This window comes from Mobula birostris, chromosome X (genome assembly GCF_030028105.1).
Source record: "Mobula birostris isolate sMobBir1 chromosome X, sMobBir1.hap1, whole genome shotgun sequence".
NCBI lineage: Eukaryota > Metazoa > Chordata > Chondrichthyes > Myliobatiformes > Myliobatidae > Mobula > Mobula birostris.
Genome location: NC_092402.1, coordinates 38577194 through 38602264, shown reverse-complemented (window position 1 = coordinate 38602264; position 25071 = coordinate 38577194). Strand labels below are relative to the sequence as shown.

General features: G+C 37.9%; 1 protein-coding gene across 1 annotated transcript; it reads right to left on the bottom strand.

Annotated features, from left to right (window-relative positions):
• Positions 1–3170: 3170 nt before the first annotated feature.
• meox1 (mesenchyme homeobox 1) lies at positions 3171–24398 on the bottom strand. The gene is made up of 3 exons (XM_072248898.1): positions 23732–24398; positions 7650–7822; positions 3171–3800 (listed from the first exon to the last, which is right to left on the bottom strand). Exons 1-3 carry the CDS (start codon positions 24192–24194, stop codon positions 3606–3608), a joined length of 831 nt encoding a protein of 276 aa, XP_072104999.1. The 5' UTR covers positions 24195–24398; the 3' UTR covers positions 3171–3605.
• Positions 24399–25071: the final 673 nt, after the last annotated feature.

Sequence of the window (25071 nt, the reverse complement as noted above, 5' to 3'; positions counted from 1 at the left end):
GTGCCAGGAAAGGAACGAATGAACAAGCGAGTCGCGTAGGGAGCAATCCTGCGGAAAGCAGAAAACAGAAAGTGGAGGGGAGGGCAAGATGTGCTTGGTGATGGGATGGTAGGTGAGGACAAGAGAATCCCTATCCCTGGTAGAGTGGTGGGAGGATGGGGTAAAGAGCAGGTGTGTGTGAAATGGAAGAGATGCGGTTAAGGGCAGTGATGATGGTGGAGGACATCTCCTTCGTTCTAGAATGAAAAGCCTCATCCTGAGAGCAGATGCAGTGGAGGCAGGGAAATTGAGAAGGGGTGCTCTTTTTACAAGTAACAAGGTGGGAAGAGGTATAGTCCAGGTAGCTGTGAGAGTTGATGGGTTTACAATAGACATCAATGGATAAGCTGTCTCTGGAGATAGAGACAGTGAGGTCGAGAAAGGGGAAGGAGGTATAGGAAATGGACCAGGTAAATTTGAGGGCAGGGTGGAAGTTGGAAGCAAAGAGGATGAAGTCAGCGAGTTCAGCATGGGTGCAAGACGCAGCACCAATGCAGTTGTTGAGGTAGCATAGGAAAATTGCGGGACAGTCACCAGTGTAGGCTTGGAACATAGACTGCTGCATGTAGCTGACAAACAGGTAGGCATAGCTGAGACCCATGCGAGTGCCCATGGCTACACCTTTTGCTTGAAGGAAATGGGAGGACCCAAAGGTGAAATTACTTAGAGTGAGGACAAGTTCTGCTAGGTGGGCGAGAGTGGTGGTGGAGCGGAACTGGCTAGGTCTGGAGTCCAGAAAAAATGAAGAGTTTTGAGGCCTTCCTGGTGGGGGATGTGGTGTGGAGGTACTGGACATCCAGAGTCGAAATAAGATGATGGGGGCCAGGGAACCTTTCTTGTATTTACGTCAGAAGACAATTACTGAGAAAGATCTTCAACCTGAAACAATAATGACCCTCTGGGAATGCTGCTTGACCTGCTGAGTTTTCAGAATCTTTCTGTACTTGCAGACTTTCAGCGTTCAGTATTTTTTTCTTTTCAGATTTAAATCTGATTAGAATGTCCAGACCTCTCTCAATGTATCTACAGATAGCATCGATGAAGGCAAATGCATGTTGGTTTTTATTGGAATGGAATAAAAGACCCGATGAGACCACATCTGAAATATCATGTACAGGCCTGATATTCCTACCTAAGGAAGGATATACCTGCAATGAAGGGGTTGAAAAAAAGCAACAGTAAATTCATTCTTAGGATGGGGGTGAAAATGTTCTATATGAATAGATAAACACAAGTGATTCAGCAGTTGCTGGAAATCCAGAGCAACACACACAAAATGCTGGAGGAACTCAGCAGGTCAGGCAGCATCTATGGAGAAGAATAAAGAGTCGACGTTTCGGGCTGAGACCGTCATCAGTGGGTCGGAAGAAGCCAGTCAAAAGAGTCCTGTTGAAGGGTCATGGCCCAAAACGTTGACTCCTTATTGCTCTCCATAGATGTTGCCTGATCTGCCGAATTCCTTTAGCATTTTGTGTGTGTTCTATTGGAAAAGATTAAGAAAACTGGGACTATACTCCCCACAGTCTAGAAGAGTGAGGATAATGTCAGTAAATGAACAAACTTTATAGATGTATGATAGGGTAAATGCGAGGATAATGGTTCCTTTAGCTGACTGTCAAGTACTTGGGTTCAGAATGAAATACAGGGGTGGACATTCACGAATGAGTTAAGAAGATATTTTGTCACTTAGTGTGTATTTTTACTTTTTTACTGTCCGTTATGTCATTGGTGCTTAGGGCATCAATAAAGGTCCTCCATCTTTGTTGCTGTTTCTGTAACAACTTTGTTTTACTAGTCAGGGCTGTTAGCCCTGAGCTGAACCCCCAAACCAGGAGGACTGGTGAGCCACTCTTAGTCTGACCTCTACCTTTTGATCTGTTTGGCATGGATCAAGAATCCAAGCATAACGCCCTGACTCCAGCCAACTTAGCTCTCCAGATCATTGGGGCACACAAGCCTCCAAACCCTACGACAAGGTGTGGTCCTCTTGGATGTTAGAGTGTGTTGGTATTGGTTTATTATTGCCAGATGTACGTAGACACAGTGAAAGGCTTTTGTTTGGCAAGTCGTCCAGATAGATCATGCCATACATAGTTACATTCAGATCAGAACAGTTACCAATGAAGTGTAGGTAGACGAATAAAATGCAAGTCCATGGCAAGGGAGATTAGGAGATCAAGAGTTCATCTTTTAACACTATGAGAGGTCTTTTCAAGAGTCTTCAGTGGGATAGAAGTTGTCATTGAATCTGGTGGATTGTGCTTTCAAGCTTCTGTATTTTCTGTCTGACAAGCAAGGAGAGAACAGAGAGTGACCAAAATGGGAAGGGTCTTTGATTATGTGAGCTTCTTTCCTGAGGCAGCAGGAAGTGTAGATGGAGTTAATGGAGGGAAGGTTGGTTTGTGTGATGGACTGGGCTGTGTCCATGCCTCTTCTTGCTGTCTTGATTAGAGCAGTTGCCATACCAAATAACTATGCATCTGAATAGGGTGATTTTTATGGTGCATCTATAAAAACTAGTGAGGATCATTGGGGACATGCTGAATTTCCTTAGCCTTCTGAGGAAGTGGGGGTGTTGGTGTGCTTTGCTAGTGAATCTTTGTTATTCTTGCCAAAGAGGTACATGAGGACCTGATTTGCTGACTGTATTCATAGCAGAGATTGCTCAATATTCAAAAATCTGTCAATCAAGTGATATGGAGTTAGTTGATTGGGTTGGGTTGATAATCACTTTAAATTGAATGAGGTCCCAAATGAGTATATACTTCTATGTTTAAACCACTATGATGTTGCTTTGATCATCTTTCTCTCCAACCATATGAATCTTTTTGTTGGTGATCTGAATGGACATAGCTCTGGTTTAACAAAACAAAAAAAGGATCAAATCTGATTTCTAAGCAATAAACTTTTAAATGAATTCATTTTTTACTAAAAGAATTTCATATAAAGACCTGAAAGAAATTGCGTGCCATGATTACATATTTTGTATATTATAAGCTTAAAATACCACTCAAAAATAAATCCCTGGAAAACATATGCTTTATAAATCATTTTGGCAAAGGTTTAATGATAATAAATGAGTATTTAACATAGTGTTTTACAGAATTAGTTTATTTTACATATGCCTAATACATAGTGGAAAAATTGCTACTAAAGAACTATACACTTCCATTCCTTGGTTTTATCTTCATAAAAGTTTTTATGCTGTTTAATTTAATGTGATTTGACCCAATGTTTTTTCTCGTAATACTGTATTTATGCAACAAACTTGTAAGCTAAATTTTCTTTAAAAAAAAGCAAAAATAAATGACAGTTTGTTGAAATGATAAATGAAACCATAGATTTCAAATCTGATTCTTTGCTATAATACAAAAACAAAACGTTCATGGTCAATAATTGGGGTTCAATGAACTTTGGTTTCAAAGTTGAATGAGTCTGAGCTGATGTTCCAAAATGTTCAAAGCTTCACTTGAGATTGGTCAAGTTGACACCTGATATTAAATAGGTGATATCATCCAACTTAAGTTCACTTTAGAGTCCAAATCTGATGGATACGGCCAATGGATTTATCTAATACTATCCTGCATTGTTTCCTTACTGTCCACTAGGCCCTCCAATTGGCTCTTTCCATCTATGTTCCTGAGACTTGCATCAGGAGTCACGCAGTCCACATCATCAGGTTCTTGACTCTGTGGTGAAATTGGTTGTCCACCTTTGACACGCTTCCACTTCATTCTTCTATTCTGGAACCAGACCTTTACCTGCAGAATAAAGAGTCAAAAATTAAAGATTCAAAGTCAAAGTACAGTTATTATCAAAGTTCATATACAGAACACAACTCTGAGATTTGTCCTCCTGCAGGCAGCCACAAAACAAAGAAGCACCATGGAATCGATTGAAGAAAACATCGGGAACACCCAGCGTGTAATAAAAGAACAAACTGCACAAATGGCAAAAAGAAAACGCACAACTCATAGAATATCAAACATAAGACCAGGAGTCAAGGAGTACTCAGTTTAGTTCGGTTCAGTTCCACGCCGGCAGGCAACTGCAGGCCACAGAGCCATTCTTCGCTGAAGCACCCCAGACTGCATTGATTGCCATGATCAAATTACTCAAAAACAGCAAAAAAAAATGAGTGACCAGAAACCAGGAACACATGCAACATGAACCGCAAAGTCCCCTAAAACAAGTCCACAGCCTCACTGATCAGTCTTTGCAACGTGGATCCCAGGACTCCAGCGCTTTCCTCCAACAGCAGTTAGCAAGAGGTCAAACGCAGGCAGAGGGCGCTCAACACCTGCCCCTCCTCCGCTCTTGTCTTCATCAACTTGAGCCTTGCCCGTGCCTCACTGGGAGAGAAGCAAAGGAGTTGACCATGGGCTTGTGCCCCATCTCCAAGCTTCCAGGTCTCCAGGCCACACACTCCCCTCCAAACCTCACCAAACTCCCTCGGAACCAGCAAAACGCCAGATTGCTCAATTGGCCTAAATACGCACTATCAAAATGTAATTCAAAGCTTCTAATTGCACACAGCAGATTAGTTGAAACACTAAAACTGCTCCTGCTTCCCACATCATCCTTTGACTCCATACTCACCATCTTAATCCCCAGTCAATTACAATTGATTAAAATTCCCTTGAGCCAAAATAGTTACCAGCCAATGTGATAATCATTCCATAATGGCTGAACCATCAGAAAGTAGCTTACCAAAATAATGCAAAATAACCAAAATTACCAAAACTTAATGAAAATAAAACTGTTTGAACTTTAATTGTCATGGTGAAATTGAAATTTTATCACAATTCCTGCCTGCAAACTTTCTTGCTTTAATTTTCATTTTCCTGCACCGTATTTCAACTTCCTTCTTGAAACACAGAGCTTTCACAGGGATATTGTTCTGCAAGTGCCAGTTATGTTGACAATTGATATATGATTAGAAAATCCTGAGGGCAAGGGTCTGGATAGGAGGCATTGCCTGATTTTTCCCACTACTCAACTCCAACATATCCAATTTGCAATTTAGGTGCTATCACTAGTGTCTTCCAAGCATTGATTAAATAGCAACAATTGAATATGGCAAATTCCTTTTTAAACAAAGGAATAGCAAGAACAGGAATGAACTGTGGGCTCCAACGATATTATTCAGACAATACAATCATTGAAAATGTAAGAAGAACCATTGTAAACAGCAAAACCCATAAATGTTAGCTAATACTACAGTTGTGTTACAGAGTGTGGATGCAAAAACAATATGCACTGCATTTCAAACTAATGATAGAGTGGCACAATTTTTCAATTATTATTTCATATTTTGAAAATCAAAGCAACAGCAGCTCTCTGGTTGAGATATCCCTCTATAATTATGGGAATGCACCACACCAAACAGATGAACTGCCCTCAAATTATGGTTTCAAATTATTCAAATTAATTTGGAATTTAATGGGTTAATTGTTACCCCATGACTACAGAGGGACTATATACCACTGGAACAACATTATGCCATAACCAGCAGCTAGAGGTTTTGTAGGGTGATTAATCTATAGTTTGCACAAGAGTGTATTTTTTAAATCAAATTCCTATTCCATGAATAACAACTTGTCCACAAAACTCTTCACTTACGAGAAATTCATAGACTTTGAAGCAATATTATTGTGGCATCTCCTACCCAGCTTGATGCTGGAACTGATAGTGCAACAAAGAACTTTATGGTACCTTAAGAGCTATTGGCCTGGCAAACAATAAGGTCTGCAGCTGAGTTAATAATGCAGTATAGGCAGAAAGCAATGTGAGAGGAAAAAATAGAGTCAATTAATAGGAATTTGCACCTACAGGAATAAACAGAGCCAGTGTAAACAGGAAACCGTTTCTGTTCTCCAGTTCATTCAAAAGAAGTATGAATTGGTCCACAAATATAAGTTAATGTTTTTGGCAACTGGTCATGTTGGTTTCAATTTAGAAATTACAACTCAGGTTTAAATTCCTGACTTCTTCCTGTCTTCTGTTTTATTTTGTTGTTCTTACGAAATGGCAATTACCCTGAAATCCAATATGAATCTCTTTTTCCAGTGTTCTCAAATATTGCTGTGAACTCACAGGTCCGTACAATTTGGATAACATTAATTTTAAATGCCTATGATTCACAAGGGATTCTTAAGTACAATTTTTCAAGAATTTTCCATGCAAAGCTTGACATAAAAGCACAATAACAAGTGGTGGAAATATCACGTTAAGTGTCGAAAGAAAATTGTGGATAAATATAAAGTTCTATTTTCCTCATGATTTCACTGATCAGGATAGGAACAATTCCACTTTAAGCTAGGTCTCATAGTCAAAGAATCCATATTTTTTTAACATAAAAATCTGTGGGACTTGAGATTCACGTTTTCTTATTTCTCTAGTCCAGCTGTGGTTCACTTACACAGAGCTGTTCACCAATACAAGTGATTTAACTGCAAATCACAACCAGTATTTAAAAATAAAAAAGCTATTGCTCTTAAAATGGGCAGAAGGTTATGGGCTGTTTTAGGAGGAATCAATTGTAACCAGATGCCACTCAAATGAGGCACAGCAGGTTTTATGTTGTTTTAGCACTTTTACTGCTGGGGAGAGGTTGAATGTTTGGATGCAAATGTTTTTCACAAATGTCCTTCCTCAATAACAACAAATGTTTCAATCACTTTATTACCTGAAATCAAAATAGTCTTAGATTTCTTTTGGCATTCTGTGTGCATTTTTCTCTCGTTGCTGGTGTTCTGGAAACTATTGCTGGCATTGACGTTAGGGCAAGTTCTGTTGGTTACCTGCTTTCTTGACCACACTCTTTTCTTCAGTCTATCCTTCATTTCAGCTTTTCGCCAGTTATATTCAGATTAAAAAAAAACATTCTGGTGCTATTCCAAGGAATGTAGTTAAGCACTTCAAACATTTCCATTGCTAATCCTCAATATGAAGCCCAAAAATAATGGCATTTGATTATCATGATCACTGGGTTAGACTTTAACATCCTGTTGCTCAATCTTATCATGAGAGTGATATGGTTAACCATTCACCATTCTGATCCCAGGAATTAGATTTGAACTGCCTTTTCATCTCCCTTCACTTTCACCTACAAGAATCTTACTTAGAACTAAACCCAGGCAGTCTTGAACAAGGTCTTTGTGGACATGGGTGCTCCCCATGAAGCATGTAATTCAGAACAAATTGGCTGTCTTGGATGGATGCTGGGGTAAAGTGAGGGAATACTACACTGTGTGACATTCCCTCACTTGGATTAACACAAAAATACACCACCACATATCACATACAGGTACCATTGTGTTGTCTTGAGGAACATGGAATTCAGGCTCATGGCTTTCTATGCAGGCTGCTCAACTCTTGGCAAGTTTATTTTACCTGTAATGTGCAGAAATGAGAAGTTCTACGACCAGAGAGAAGGCTTATATCTATGATCTTGAGTTTACTGGAACAGCTACCAACAATTTCAACAGCAGTTTGAGAAGATGAAGCATGAAGTATTGAGGAAGGCTTGAATATATATCAAAAAGAAGATAGAAAATGTGACCTTTAATGAATAGATAGATGGATATTCAAGGAAATAAAATATTCACCTGTCTTTCTGTGAGATCCAAGTTAACTGCTATCTCATATCGCCTCAGTCTGGTCAGATAATTATGGTGGGCAAATTCAGCTTCCAGTTCTCGAATCTGTTCTTTAGTGAATGCTGTCCTTTCTTTCCTGGCCTTGTTATTGGACTCGGACTTGTAATTTGAATCTTGAGTTTCTGCAATAAATTATAAAAGTGTATGGTTACAAATGTTATCCATGCTTCCTTGAGTTTCTGTATAAAATTCAGTGTTATAGATATTGAAATGAGGTTCTCTCTGCCTGTTTCAATTACTCAAAATTCAAAAGAACAGCAGTATTTACCCACCTTCATCACTGCAATATAGATTAATTGCACTTTATAAGATGGCGTTAATATTTGCTTGCACAAAACCTTGACATTTCATAAGCATTACCTGAAATCTTTGAGGTAATTTGGTTTTATAAGGTGCAGAATCAATGGATAAATTATTAGTTACAATTATTGGTTTAACAACATTACAAAGTTATAATTCAATTTGATGGACAAATAACCACAATAATTGGAAACTTACAGTTATGTGGAATCTTTTTGCATCTTCAAGATAACCCAAGGTATATGAAGGTAAATTACTTACTTTTAAAGTTCGGCTCTATTGAAAAATTTTTCTGGAAAGGTTGTGCACAGTAGGAGCTCAAAAAGCAATAATATAAATGATCAGTGTAATTCATTTGGGAATAGATGGTTGAATAATGCTGGTTGCATTGCAGTTTGGGGGAAAATATTTACTTGTTCTTCTTCCAATGTTTTCATCGGATTTATTTGAAGACCACCTGTCTGCAAAATACTAAATTCCAACAATTTGGCACCTGACTGGACCTTGAGCTAAAAGCTTCATTAACAACGATCAGCATGAGCAGACCTGTCACTTAAAGTGGCTCAATTGGTAATACTCAGTCAGAAAGTTGTGATTCAATTATGCTACCTGGGCACAGTAACATATTGTCAGTGGGTGCTCCTGTGCCACGCTGTAAAATTATTGCACGCTTGAAGATGATATTTTCCAGATGGGAGATGTCAAACTAATACACTCTGCCTGTTGTGGATTCCATGTAATGTTTTGAAGAAGTGCAGATTTAGTCTACCCAGTGTCCTGCTTAATATTTATTCCTCAGCCTTACTAAAATGGATTATCTAATCATAATCAGTTTGTGGGAATTTGCTATGTTCATCTTGGTCAATGTCAAAATGATTACCCGGCCATAAGGCTCTTTGGATGCCCTGGAAAAGATGGTGTCAAATAACTGAAAATTGTTTTTTTAAATCTGTAGGCATAGATTTATAATGAGTATTTTGAGTATTTTGATTAATGAAACAAGTGAATCAGATTAAAGTTGTTCCCATTGTTGGCTAACATAGATTGCGGGGGTAACATCGCCTGGCACTGAATTTCAGGTCAGATGTCAAAGAGTTGCTAGTCTCACTGAACAACGATTTCAATGCTGATCCTGGTTATAAAGCAAATGATGTTCAGCAGTTGATTGCAATGTGGGAGCAATTTTTGAATTATAGTGCAATTAGGATTGGGATTGCTTTGGCAATGGTCCAGCACAGACATCATGGGCCAAAGGGCCTTATTCTAGGATCTAAACATCTATAGCCTTTGTGATTTTTATTCACTTTGTCTTATTTGCAATTAATGAGCAGATGCTAACATAATGACTGTGGTGGGAGCGCTCTGACTGCACCTACAAAAATAAAAGAGCAACGTCATACTAACTATATACAAGAAATAAAGTAATTTGGAGTTTGTATCTTTAGGATCAATCCATGTAACAGTAACCTAGTACTTATTTGGAACTGAAAAAAATTTAAAGTTATGATCCTCCTAACACTTAAAATTATTTCATGGTGACTACTGACTATAAAAACTTCACAATTTCTTAATGATAGGACAACTCCCCGTTTTCCAAAATTACTGATCTCCATTGATAATGCCTCATAACTTTTTCTTTCTGATACATATATGGAAACACTTACTTTGCACCTGACTGCTTGGATTCACCTCACTTCATGGTTGTTGACTGTTGACAGCTGTTGTCTTTGTATAAGATCCATGCACCTTCCACTAGAACTTAATTTCACCCTCAAAACTTAAGAGAAATGCTGGAAATGCTCAACAGGTCAGACAGTGTCAATGGTGAGAAAAACGGTCAACATTTTATGTCAATGATCCTCCATCAGAACTTCAATGTCAATGAAAAGTAATTGACCTGAAGCAGGAACTGTACTCTTTCCACAGGTACTACCTCATCTGTTGAGTATCTACTGCACATTCTGCTTTTACTTCAGATTTCTTGCATCAGCAGCATTTTTTTCTTGCTTTTCGATGATTCTGCATGCTTTTTCTCAGTCTCTGTGCTGAGGACAATTATCACCTACTGCTTCATCTTGGATCAGTGAAAGCACAAACCATACCCAAGGCTCTCCTGATCTGTCAGGAGTAGGATGAGCTGCAGAGCTTGGCTAGATAGTTTATGTTTGAAAATGGTCTTGGCTCACTTTGTAGCACTCTTACCCCTGAGCTGGAGGTCTGTGAAGTCAATAAAACTTAACAGATTTCAGCAGAATTTCTCAGCCAATGCAATGCAGTACTGTTCCACCACCAATTACATCTAGCTTCAAAGAATATAAATACTGTACTCCTATTCAGACTTCTTCCTAATGCCTTGGACAATGTACCTTTCACAAGGGATATTAGTAAAACATTATCTGGTCTTCTGCAGATTGCTCTTTGAGGGACTTTGCTGAAACTAGTTGCACTGATGTGTAAGGAGTAGATGCCTCAAAAAGGTGGCATCCGTCATTAAGGACCCCCATCACTGAACTCATGTTTTCTTCTCATTGCTACTATCAGGGAGGAGGTACAGGAGCCTGAAGACACACACTCAATGTCTTATAAACAGCTTCTTCCCCTCTGCCACCACATTTCTGAATGGACTGTGAGCCAGCCCATGAAAACTACCTCACATTTTTGCTCCCTTTTTGCACTATTTATTAAATTTAATGTTTGTATACAGTATATATATATATATCTTATTGTAATTTACAGTATTTTTATATATTGCACTGCACTGCTGCCGCACAACAATAAATTTCACGACATATGATTCTAATTCTACACAATGACTAAACCTCAAGAGGTTTTTCATTGGCTGTGCAATGTTTTGAGACATCCCATGGTCATAAAAGGCAACATCTACAGTAAAAGCAAATTCCGACTTTCTTACCAGCTGAATATAGCAAAGATATTTGGAATTAAAGAGTGGTGAATCTGTGGAATTCATTGCCACAGGCAGCTGTGGAGGCCAAGTTATTGGACATATTTAAAGCAGAGGTTGATAAATTCTTGATTAGTAAGGGTGTCAAAGGTTAAAGGAAGAAGGCAGGAGAATGGGGTTGAGAGGAATAATAATAAATCAGCTATGATAGAATGACCAGAGCAGACTCAATGGGCTGAATGGCTCCTATGCCTTATGGTCTTATGGTCTAAATGTCGAAAGCAGTTGGGTGTTTAAAGTATTGCTTTAGCATTATGGGTAAAAGCCAGAATTTGCAAATAAGGAGCAATCCATCTAGTTCCGTATTATAAAGAGCATGTGGAAGAATGGCATTGATTAAGGAAGGCATCTGTGTCTAGAAGATGTAAAAACAATAGAATTGTAATGCCAAATGTAGCAAGGAAGAAATTTATCTTAATTGTGATGACTTCAATCATGGCAAAGTTCCAAATGCCATCTGCTTCTAAAAAAATCATGCTATTTCCTCCATCAATCCTTTTTGAAATCCACACTCCAAGTTACATATCTCCAGCACAAATAAAAAACAGAGCCAAAAGGTGCAGCATGGCTCTGGCGCACTGAACCATCAATACATTGACTCACTGACTTGTTAAAGAGGAAATCCACCTTCAGAGCTGCACAAGATTTTATTGTAAGCTTTACTAAATCTCCCATATGGAAAAGGAACTTTGATTGCAACAATACAAACTTGGCAAGAACATTCCCTAGCAAAAGCCAGGCTTCCTCTTGAAATGGAATGGGGAAAAATTGGACAATCATTCTTTTGTGGACGTATGCACAAAAGAAGGGCAATTAAATGCACACATATCACATGTAATAGAACATATGCACACACGGAGCACAGAACAGTACGGCACAGGACAGGCCCTTTGGCCTAGATGTTGTACTGACCTTTAAACCTACTCCTAGTTCAATCTAACTCTTCCCTCCTTCATAGCCCTCCATTTTTCTTTCACCCATGTGCCTATCTAAGGGTTTCTTAAATGCCCCTAGTGTATCTGCTTCTACCACCACCCCTGGCAGTACGTTCCATGCACCCACCGTTCTCTGTGTTAAAAAAAACCTTACTCTGACATTCCTCCTGCAGGATGCTTTCCTCCAATCACCTTAAAAGTATGTCCTGTCATATTAGCCACTGCCAACCTGGGAAAAAGGCACTGGCTATCCACTCTATCTTAGCCTCTTATCATCTTATACGACTCTATAAAGTAGTCTCTCATCCTCCTTCACTCCAAAGAAAAAGACCCTAGCTTGCTCAACCTTTCCTCAAGACATGTTCTCTAATCCAGGCAGCATCTTGGTAAACTCCTTTGCAGCCTCTCTAAAGCTTCCTATATCCTTATTATTTTTGATGAATATGGAGCAAGTACATGACTATGGGTGTACACCTCCTTACTGTTCTGCTCTAAACTTTGCAAGCTGAAGGGGGGAGACAGTTCAGTCTACTGTCCTCTCACCTGCCAACAATGAAATGATAGAAATATAGATAAACAGGAGTAAGTACAGATCATTCAGCCTTCAAGCCCGCTCAGCCATTCAATATGATCATGGCTGATCAACTACTTCAATACCAAATGCCCACTCTCTCCTCACATTCTTTGAAGCCCTTGTTGTCCAGATCAGGAACACTTACCAAACCAAGAAACAGATAAACGGTCACTAACGTGAAATATTAACTTGCTTTCTCTCTCTACAGACACTGCCTGATTTGCTGGGCATCATCGGCATTTTCTGTTTTAATTAAGGGAAAAATTACTCCCTCTCAAAATCTTTGTCTGATAATCCTGGTGAAAGATACACGTGGACCTCGGATGAGGACACCACTGTCATCCATCAAAGGACAAAGACATAAAGTGAATGGAGGCTACCAGGATTCAAGGTTCTGCTTCCATTTAGAACTCAGAAGGGGAAAAGTTAGAAAAAAAATAATATTGGAGGCTGAGGAAGAAAAAGCACATCAAAAATTTAAAAGGGTTCGGCCTCAAAAGTCTTTTTAAAGAAGAGATGATGTGACAGCTGATCTAGCTGGAGACAAAGGTTTTATATGTTAGCAATTATGTCAATGTTACCATGTGTGGATAGGAACCAGTGTTATTTCCCAGGCTGACAATTTCAATTACTCGGTATAATGGACTGTCTTGTGAGTCTTTGTATAAATTGTCACAAGTCGAGCAGAGACTTTCTCCTGGATGTTGCTCACTAAATGTCAGATAAACCAAGCATCAAACAAGAAAGGAACGTTAGACCTCTTCTTTAATTAATATAAAAAAAAGTATTTTGCTTTGTTGTAACCGATTTATGTGTCTGAAATTAACAAGATATCTCTATCCCAGAAGTTTACCTTCAACGTGATCCATATATCTTTGGATAATAAAAGAATCAAAAGACATAAGGTTCTGGTGAGAAAGTTGACTTCAGATACAGGACCAGCTGTTCCTATATCTATTCCTATAGATTGGGAACACTTTCTACTAAATGCTTGGTTTCATTGGTTGGTGAAATTGGACAGCACCAAAATATATTTTCAGAATCAGAACAAGGAGTGCAGTATTTACAACCAAAACTTATTATCACATTCAAACAACAGGCAGGAGATGGACTTTGAAATATACTTTGCCTTCATTACCCATATCCCAGAAACAAATAGAATAAGAGTTCCAAACTGTAGCTTTGATCGTACAACTCTAACCATGCTTTAGTTCAACAACATTCACTGGGGCCCAGCCCCAATTTCTAATAAACATTCCTTTTCTCTGTACCACAGTGACAAAATGTGCATACTGGCGGTCTTTTCACTCTCTAATGGCATTTCCAATTAGCACCAGCATACAGGTGCTTCTCTCATCCTATTAAGATCAACTAGATTTGAACCCAGGTCCTCCAGGAGAAAGGTGAAAGTCTGTTCCATTGTATTCATCAGCTGATTATTTTAATAGAGCTGTTGAGCTACTGATATTATCTCTACTGAAATAGCAAGCAGAAAAAGTAACACACACAAAATGCTGGAGGAACTCAGCAGGTCAGGCAGCATCTATGGAGGAGAATAAAGTCAGGTTTCGGGTTGAGACCCTTCATCAGGACTCATATTCAATGTGGTTATTTAGCTAGCAGTAGGACACACTTCTGCAGATCATTCACTTCCCTTCTGACAGTTCTTTAAGTTAATGAAGATGCCTCTTCAACTCAAATCGATGTACAGCAGCAAAAGCAACCATTAACAGATAAGGACCAGTCCAAAGGATGGGAGAGCTGAAAAAGGCAATAATGAGTGATGAACCCAGAAGAACTCAGCTGGTCAAGCAGCACTGATGGAGGGGAAAGGACAGTTAACTTCATCATCTGATGAAGAGCTTCAATCCAAAATGACTTCCTGACTCGCTGTGTTCCTCCAGCACTTTGTGTATTGCTCCAGCATTTGCAGTTTCCTGTATCTCCAATTATGAGTGACAGCCTAATTTACATCCATCTCACCTCTATTTATTGTTAAATGACGATGAAGATGAAGAAAACCAAAATTGTACAAAATGGTTACTAATTTCAGGTCGCAATTTGCCTCGGTTAATATTACTCTCAGGTCATGCCAGCTGTCACATGTTAATCTCACTGCCTCCAAGCCAGCAGAGCTTCCCCAGCACTACTTCAAAAAAAGAGCAGCAGTGTTTTCCCTGGTGTTTTGGACAATATTTATTCCCCCAAACAACACCTAAATACAGATTACCTGGTCATTATCACATTGAGAATTTGCTGCACTTGAATTAGCTGCAATGTTTCCTAATTACACTAGCGACCACACTTTGAAAGCACTTAATTGGCTGTGAAGTGCTTTGGGATGAACTGAGGTAAATGCATACAATTCCTTTCTTTTTCAAAGCAATCGAAACTTCGAAAGGATACAAAAAAGTTATAATATTCACAATTCAACACCTAGAATAATTCAACTGCAAAATGTATACATTTCTTCACCTCACAGATTGCTAATCTTATTTCAGGAGCACTCTGCTAAAAAAACTTGTACAAAAATACATCTGGAGAATGTGTACTTTTGTTTTAAGCCATAAAAATGAAGTACTATTGACCGGCCAGGGTGACTTAGCACAAAATTCTCTCAGTAGGAATCAGTGCCCAATTTCATCATAAACTGAAAAGTTTATGCTCTCTATTCACAAGACGCACGATCATCTGAAGATTCATACATGAGCACTGCCAAAATTACATACTCTTTTGTGTTAACTGATGATGCTCATGATTAAATAACAAACACAAAACTACATATTTGAAATCTTGAATGAAAATGTAAAATACTGAAAATAGCAGACCAGGTAGCATCTGTAGACAGATAAAAAGAGTTAACTCTGTAAGGCTATCTCCATTAATTTTGTTGCTCTCTCCACAAATCACCCCTGACCCAATGAATACCTCAGATAGTTGCTGTTTTTATTCAAGTTTCAGAACAAGAAACATTTACACTGTTTTTTCTCCTGAAGTTAGATTACATAAAATATGTGATTCTGAGACAGGCCATGTAGCCTGTATTGCAATTTATTTTTTATTCCAGCACACTTCAAATGCTTCCAAATTTCTTTCCTTCTATTTTTAAATGTTAAGATGATGTCTGCTTCCAACATTAAGTTTAGCAGTGCATTCCACAGTTTAAATCTTAAACACAATCTTATAACTTACTTTTTTTTGCATTGCTAGATCTACATTTATAAATATAATTCAAATTCCATAAGGAAATATATGGCCTTTATGGAGTGGGAGACTTTCTCAAAGGTATCCTGATCAAATTCTTCTCAAAGACAGCTTGCAATAATGCAGTCGATTGCTTAATCCAGATTCCTATTTTTTGGAGATAATCTGAACAATTATTGTCATGTTTCTTTGCAATTTTAGACATCTTGGTTAAATGACAACATAATTCACTGAAATTTTGTTATTTGTTCCTCAAGCAACATCTTTGTAAATCTATCCTCTACTCTTTCTATTACTACTGCATCTTCCTTGTAATGTGAGGAATAGATCCCATCTTCTTCACCCTACATTCAGCACCACAGTTATGTTCTAATGTGGAATGATTACTTTTTGCTCATTTACAAATGATTAGCAAACTAGACATTAGATTTGACCACTTGCAATTATAGTAGGTAATTGCTGAGTTCACTCTACATATTCCATCTACCAAGGCTTGCATACACTCTAAGCAAACATAATCGAGCAGTTGTCCCAAATTATCTATTTCTGTGCCGTAAAGTCTATGTAATTCTGTTTGACTTGAGAGCACCAAACTTGACTACAAAAATTATAGCTGAAAAATCATTTTCCAGCTACTTAGGCTCTCACCTTGATGCAAAAATGTCATGTTTTTATTTTAAAAAATGTAATTGAGGAAACAAAAAAGACAAAGCATTGGTTAGTCTGCAACAATAGCATTTCCCCTGTACAATTAGCATCTTCTCTATTAATGTTGGCAGAGAGAGTTAGCTTCTCAGTTGTGTACAGACAGGAAAGATTCAAATGAATTGATCCATACACAAAATGGATCTTGATTTATTATAACCTTCCCTGCCAGATTTTTATGTCAATGTCAAAACAAATGTAGTAAAAAGTCATTTCCAAGACCTTACGCTACAAAAACCAAAGATGTCTTCATAATATATGGAAGAAAATTTCAGGGGTTTCTCACGTTTGATAGTTTAGCAGAAGTTTATGATAATGGAGATGTGCACTTTTAAGACCTTGTATTTCTACATACAATATAACCATATAACAATTACAGCACGGAAACAGGCCATCTCGGCCCTTCTAGTCCATGCCGAACTCTTACTCTCACCTAGTCCCACTGACCTGCACTCAGCCCATAACCCTCCATTCCTTTCCTGTCCATATACCTATCCAATTTTACCTTAAATGACAACATCAAACCTGCCTCTAGTACTTCTAATGGAAGCTCGTTCCACACAGCTACCACTCTCTGAGTAAAGAAGTTCCCCCTCGTGTTAACCCTAAACTTTTGCCCCCTAACTCTCAACACACGTCCTCTTGTTTGAATCTCCCCTACTCTTAATGGAAAAAGTCTATCCACGTCAACTCTATCTATCCCCCTCATAATTTTAAATACCTCTATCAAGTCCCTCCTCAACCTTCTATGCTCCAAAGAATAGAGACCCAACTTGTTCAACCTTTCTCTGTAACTTAGGTGATGAATCCCAGGCAACATTTTAGTAAATCTTCTCTGTACTCTCTCTATTTTGTTGACATCTTTCCTATAATTCGGTGACCAGAACTGTACACAATACTCCAAATTTGGCCTTACCAATGCCTTGTACAATTTTAACATTACATCCCAACTCCTATACTCAATGCTCTGATTTATAAAGGCCAGCATACCAAAAGCTTTCTTCACCACTCTATCCACATGAAATTCCACCTTCAGGGAACTATGCACCATTATTCCTAGATCCCTCTGTTCTACTGCATTCTTCCATGCCCTACCATTTACCATGTATGTCCTATTTTGATTAGTCCTACCAAAATGTAGCACCTCACACTTATCAGCATTAAACTCCATCTACCATCTTTCAGCCCACTCTTCTGACTGGCCTAAATCTCTCTGCAAGCTTTGAAAACCTACTTCATTATCCACAATTCCACCTATCTTAGTATCATCTGCATACTTACTAATCCAATTTACCACCCAATCATCCAGATCATTAATGTATATGACAAACAACAATGGACCCAGTACAGATCCCTGAGGCACACCACTAGTCACCGGCCTCCAATCTGACAAACAGTTATCCACCACTACTCTCTGGCGTCTCCCATCCAGCCATCGTTGAATCCATTTTACTACTTCAATATTAATAGCTAACGATTGAACCTTCCTAACTAACCTTCCATGTGGAACCTTGTCAAAGGCCTTACTGAAGTCCATATAGACAACATCCACCGCTTTACCCTCGTCAACTTTCCTAGTAACCTCTTCAAAAAATTCAATAAGATTTTTCAAACATGACCTTCCATGCACAAATCCATGTTGACTGTTCCTAATCAGACCCTGTCTATCCAGATAATTAGATATACCATCTCTAAGAATACTTTCCATTAATTTACTCACCATTGATGTCAAACCTACAGGCCCATAATTGCTAGGTTTACTCTTAGAACCCTTTTTAAACAATGGAACACATGAGCAATACGCCAATCCTCCGGCACTATCCCCGTTTCTAATGACATTTGAAATATTTCTGTCAGAGCCCCTGCTATTTCTATACTTAACTTCCCTCAAGGCCCTAGGGAATATCCTGTCAGGACCCGGAGACTTATCTACTTTTATATTCATTAAAAGCACCAATACTTCCCTTTCTTTAATCATCATAGTTTCCATAACTTCCCTACCTGTTTCCCTTACCTTACACAATTCAATATCCTTCTCCTTAGTGAATACCGAAGAAAAGAAATTGTTCAAAATCTCCCCCATCTCTTTTGGTTCCACACATAGCTGTCCACTCTGATTCTCTAAGGGACCAATTTTATCCCTCACTCTCCTTTTGCTATTAATATAACTGTAGAAACCCTTTGGATTTATTTTCACCTTACCTGCCAAAGCAACCTTGTATCTTCTTTTAGCTTTTCTAATTTCTTTTTTAAGATTCTTTTTACATTCTTTATATTCCTCGAGCACCTCATTTACTCCATGGTGCCTATATTTATTGTAGATATCTCTCTTTTTCCGAACCAAGTTTCCAATATCCCTTGAAAACCATGGCTCTCTCAAACTTTTAACCTTTCCTTTCAACTAACAGGAACATAAAGATTCTGTACCCTCAAGATTTCACTTTTAAATGACCTCCATATAAACTATTTAAATTGGATGAGATTATTATTTCAAGTCATCTTGTAATTAAGAATGTTCAAATCTCTTGAGTTTTGAGTCTTCTGAAATCGGGATACATAACATTTGCAGATTGTGTCCAGGCAGCGGTTTTACTGAATACAAAGCCACGTAAGCAATAGATACTTTGTACTGTCAAAGCTGCAGAGTTAAAACACAGTAAGTTCCTTATATTGGTATCATAAGTAGAAAATATTACACTTGCGATGTTTAGATTGAATACAGTGAAAAAGTTTTGCAGGATTTTTTAAGTTAACAACTATGCTGCCTAGTCAACCCCACTGACAAACAATGATGTTATTCTTTGCTTCTGATACTGCAACAATGATTGAATTTGATTGAAAACTAGTACCAATGAAAAACTACAATTACTTCTGTTATCTCCCAGCTCAATAGACATCAGAGCCGATATACCTGTCAAGTTTTGCTTCGAATGTGCACAGCTAAATTATGCATAATTTTTCAAATTTGATACCTTGTGTATAGAATTTCAAATGTTTTGATCTGCTATTGTGCAATCTGTTTGTACTTACAGATATTCACTGAATTATTTTTAAAAAACAAAGATTTTGAGTTCTGGAAGTACATCAGCTTTGGCTTCTTATTGTAAAGAGTAGACAGAAGAAATGTGAATTAAATTAAATGTACTGACAGTTGTCCGTTGAATACTCAATATATAAGAACCTGATCAGCTCTCCATCCTAACCATTGATCTAAGCAAAGATCGGATTGGCTCAATTAATTTTATTCAGATGATGCCATTATTTTAAAATATGAAACGCAAACGCCTGTTACTGTTAATAACACATGGCACAGATTACTTCATGATGTGTTCAAATGTAATCTAATAAGTATAACTATTTTCATAATCATTATGCCATTCAAATAACTTATAATTACAAATGTTTGTAGATCCTAACATTAGGAGACATTAGATATTATGAACATTATAAACAATATTATGCACATGGTTTGATATGGTCATCTGTGATACGCAGCCAATTACATAACGTTTCTATGCCCAGTAGTTTTCAAATTAACTTTAAAGGCTAAATACTGTATATCATCAATATTCAGGAACAACCAAATTCACGAACTATTCCATAGTTTAAAACACAACACTTCATCTAATTCAAAGTTCAAAATTCAAGGTAATTTCATTATCAAACTATATATACAATAGTCACCATATATGTACTTTGCTGTGACTTAATCAGGGAGGTAGCATTAGGTTTACTTAAAGACACATAGCTTGTTCAGAAGGAAGGTTCATCTCAAGAGATCCATGTTCTAAAATACCTTGCCAAGAGGTAAAGGGAATAGTTGCTTCCATGACAGAACTGTAAAAAAGACCAAGTCTTCATTTTTATGACTTTTCTTAACACGTCATACAGGATGTGGATAAAACATAAAGACAGAAAAATTGGTGAAGATTTGGGAGCTCTATTATTCCCTGTTTATAACAATTTGTACATAAATTAGTCAAATTTTGCGCACCTTGATATATCCAACAAAGAGTTCATTTTACATTTACACTTTTCTGGAGCTGCAATGTAGTGTATTTTTCATGGTTACATTGAAAAAAAAAGGAACATAATGAAGTAAATTGTCATTATGTTACAACGATAAAATTTTACATCATGGCTCTGCTCTGGGCTGACCTAATCAGATATTATAGATAACTTGAAGCAAGGAACACATGCAAAGTTGAATAATTTACTTTATTCATTCATTCATGTAATATAGATGTCATTGATGAGGTCAGCAGTTATTGTCCATCTCTTAATGGCCTCTAAACTAAAGAGATCATTTAGAGTCAAGTCACCATTAGGCCAGACAGGGAAAGATTAGCAGATTTTCTTCCTGTAAACCAGCATTAGTAAACCAGTTGAGCTTCTAAAAATGAAATGCTTGCTGTTATTGAGGCTAGCTTTAATTTCGGGCTTATATAATTATTAAATTTCAAGGCATCAAATGGAACGGTGAGATTCCGTGTCTGCTGTGTCGCTGTATCCGGGCATTTAACTGGGTACAAGGAACAGCAAGATGTTAAACCAGAAGAAAGTAAAATAAAAATAGAGAAATTAGAACACACAAGACAATTAATGCAGAAGCTGAGAAGATGAATGGTTAAGAAAGAAGTGTGTGAGTTCAAATAAAACAATTATAGGGCAATCTCTGGTAGAATCCAAATCTAAAAGTAAACTATGAGCGATCAGAAGGATGAGCCAAAACACTAAACATTCACAGATATACTACAACCACTTACCTGACTGTCATGAAATCAAGCCATTCAAATGTATTTCTCATATGAGCAAACTTATTTATTTTTATCCCAATGTTTGGAATATCCTCACCATTTAAGCTTGGGTGTTTTACAAGATTAATACCGCAAAATCATGAAAACCTGAAACAAAAAGATACAAATTCCTGTTTCTAGGAATTGTTAAAACCAGTAATGGAGACAAACTAACTTTTTATTTGAGAAAAGTGTGTTTGAATTGAGAAATAATGAATTGAGAAAAATGATGTTAAAGCATTGCCTGAAATTTCATCCTAACACGGATTTTGGAAAACCTCCGTTCAAAATCGGAAAAATCTTTAGGAATGATTTTTTTCAGAAAGACTTATTTGAGGTCATAGATATTTACATTCTCTTGAAATCAAGTGTTCAAAGTTCAGAGTAAATTTATTATCGAAGTACATATATGTCACCATATACAACCCTGAGATTTGTTTTCTTGTGGGCATACACAGTAAATCCATAATTGAATAATAACCATAATAGAATCAATGAAAGACTGCACCAACTTGGACATTCAACAAGTATGCAAAAGACACAAATCATGCAAATACAAAAATAAAGAAATAATAATAATAATAATAAATAATAGTGATAATAATGATGTAAAGATTCAGTGATACTGAATGAGGCGAAGGCTCTCGGACTGAAATGTGAACTTTTATTTCTCTTCATAGATGCTGCCTGACCTGCAGAGTTCCTCCAGTATTTTATGTGTGTTATACTGGATGAGAAACGTGATTGTGTTGCAATGCTGCTAATGGTCTGGCATTTTTCATTTAAGTTAGAAATGTAGTCTCTGCTGGGTTCCATCAAATACCAAATTGTAATGTCAAGTTGCACGCCAGTGACAAACTGAGTAAACAGGTCCTTTATATGTTCTGTGTACTAATGCACCTTTCTTCCTGATACACCACAGTATAAATTATTTATTTGTAAAGTACAATGAAATAAATAGAAACTGCACCATCACAACAAGATTTGCCCTGAAGTAATATTGTTTTTCCTCCTTTATTCAAGCCAGTGCTGGAATTTATAACAGGCTGTACAACACATACCTGTAGTGATAAAAATAGAGATTACTGCTGAGATTTAGGTTGCCAGTGTTGTAAACTGAATAAATTATTAATACTATGCTTATAAAATTCATTTATAAAGTACCAGATTTCATAAATGGATCAACCAATGTGGTCATCTTGTTTTAATTTTAGGTTTAATTGCTGCAACAAATACCATCCGTGACTCTTAAAACATAAATTAAACTTTGAAAATCCAAAACATATGCACATTCTATTGAAGAGTTTTGGGAATAGTTTATACACTGATGTGAACTGGACAACAAGCAATATTGAATAGTGACCATACAAGGGAGAATTCCAGTATTGCAACCTAAACAATAGTTTCACCGTTGATGTCAAAAACCGTGTCAAAAAGCAAAGCGTCAATTCTTTAACCCCAATGCAATAACCCTGTGAATAATAAATTCAGAATGGTTGAGTTAAACATCTTGCATACGTATACTCACTTGATTAAGATTTGCAGTTTCGGCATAAGACTACTTAAGAATGATGCTACTTAAGAACTATACTACGATTTTCAAAGTATTTTAAACATCGAAATCCCCTTTCCTGGAATTCCCCCCTTCCCCATTTAATTCCCAGCACTGCGAAAGATAATTAAGGTGCAACATGTATCCTAGCTAGGTACATAGATCTGAAGACGATCAAAAATAGGTGAGCGGCTTAAGACAGCAAAGATATAAGGCATGACCGCACTGTTATTCCTGCTGATACAACCTCATTACAGGCAACAGCTTCACTCTGCAAGCCATACTCGGTTCGGTTTTAGGGGCAGCTCAGTGCCCGTTACACGACCCCCTTTAGAATCACACCGACAACTGGTTGGAACGGGATTCGTTCCATTTACACCAGTACAAGTACCAGTACCAGTACATGGTCAGGTCAATGTAACCTGTAGAGGAACAATTGCTCTTTCAGCAGGATGAAAATTTGGGCATAAAATTTTCAGTACAATCTATTCTTTTGAAGGAATGCAGCTTCAGATTGTGTTTGTTAAATTGACACAAATTTTTTAATGAAATTTAATGTTCTGTAGGAAGGATTGGGGATGGAGCTAAATTATTTGTATTCGATTATCTGGAGACTACCTGCGACCCTAACTTTTTTGCAGAGTGTCGTTTAAATGAAAATGCGCAGAGGACAGACGAGGAAACAAGTACATCTTTGACCTCGGCGCTGAAGTTTGCTCTTTCGTCTCATCACTTGAGATTTACTCATCAACAAAGGAAAAGTGACAACTTTGATGTTCTGTGTAATTTGAGACGTTGCATTTCGTTGCTGTCGTATTGCAACAAATACAACCTTAAAATAAATACAATTTAGCTTTGAGTTAGTTGCAAGCGGGATATTTGAGAATGAAACTTCAATTGAAAGAAAATGTTTTAAAATGTATTTGAATACAGTGCGACTGGACATTTGTTAATGGGTGTTTAACTTCACTGAATAATGGTGTTTCGGTGCTACACTCACCTAACACGTCGCGTTTCCTTTTCGTTGGTTTCTTGTCGAGTTCGGAAGCAGCGATGCCCCGCTGGCTGGAGTAATCCCCAGTCGCGGCACATAGCGCCGGCTCCGAGCCACCGGTTTCGAAATTCGCGGAGCTGGCTGACAAGCATGAGGTTTGTCTGTCTCTGGCCGCCGTCGGCAGCGGAGGGGGAATGTGCCACTCGGTGCGGTGGAAGCGGCCCGGGTGATGTTCCACGTAAACCCTTTCTTCTCCGGGGAAACTGTGCGTCGCCGACACCAGGCAAGGAGAAGGGAAATCTGGATAAGCGGTGAAGTCCGCGACTTCGGACTTTTTGTATAAAGAGAAAGGAGAAGGATAGTGGTGGAGGCCGGGAACCCCCGCCCCGGAATGTGGATTTCGCATGCAGCTCCACACGGCGGCCCCGGAATGCGAATTGCGCATGCAGCTGCTTGTCGTCTGATCCATTGAAAGACTCGAAGGTGCTGTCTGCACTCAAACAAAGTTTAAAATCCTAGATCTTTGCAAGTGGCACCGTTCTTTGTCACTTCAAGTCTTCAGATATAATTTGCAATGCTCTGATTCCTTGTAAACTTTTTTCCTCCAATAAATAAATAAATGCTCACATGCCTTAAGTCAATGAGGCTGCCTCCCTCTGAACGCTTGGTGGGAAAAGTGACAAGCTTATAGTGTGTAATGTGAGAGGGGCGGGGTTGGCCACCACATGTTGGATTACTCCAACCAAGCAAAGAATTGCTGCGATTAATCACCAGCATTACTGTATACGCAGAAATTTTATATGCACAAGCTTAATGGCTTTTTTTCAGACCAAGGATATCATAGACGTTTTAAAACCGGTCAGTATTGTTCCCCACATGTTCGAGGATTAAAAAATAAACACACACTGGACACTTGCGGCGTAATCTATTCATATATCTCAAGGATTCTTTTCGTCTACAGCGATCACCATCCTGAGTTGCAAACTCTCACACCACACATTTTAGAACAATGCATGTTGCAGAACATTCTTCAAGGTGCTTAAGCCAAGAAACAAGTTCTAAATGTGAATAAAGTCTGAGGAGGGTGGGTGGGAAAGGTGAATGTTATTCCAATTGCTGAACGTGATTTTATGCTCCAACCCAGAATAAAGGTTCAAATTATGTCACTGACGTTCGAATAGTTTCTTACTAGGTTTACCAAGAGTTGTGTAATCTACAGCGTCTTTTTATTTGTTTTAAGGATATGCCTATGTAATCAGATTCAGGTGTAATATCACTTGCATATGCCCTAAAACTTGTATTGCAGCAGCAGTACATAATAAAAAATATAAATTACAATGAGTAAT

Excerpts from the sequence above, each read along its gene's own strand:
- meox1 (XM_072248898.1), bottom strand. The coding sequence starts at position 24,194 with ATGGATCAGACGACAAGCAGCTGCATGCGCAATTCGCATTCCGGGGCC. Across the intron at positions 7,823-23,731 it reads AAGGAAACGCGACGTGTTAG|AAACTCAAGATTCAAATTAC; the intron begins GTGAGTGTAGCA and ends AATTTATTGCAG. Across the intron at positions 3,801-7,649 it reads TGGATCTCACAGAAAGACAG|GTAAAGGTCTGGTTCCAGAA; the intron begins GTGAATATTTTA and ends TTTATTCTGCAG.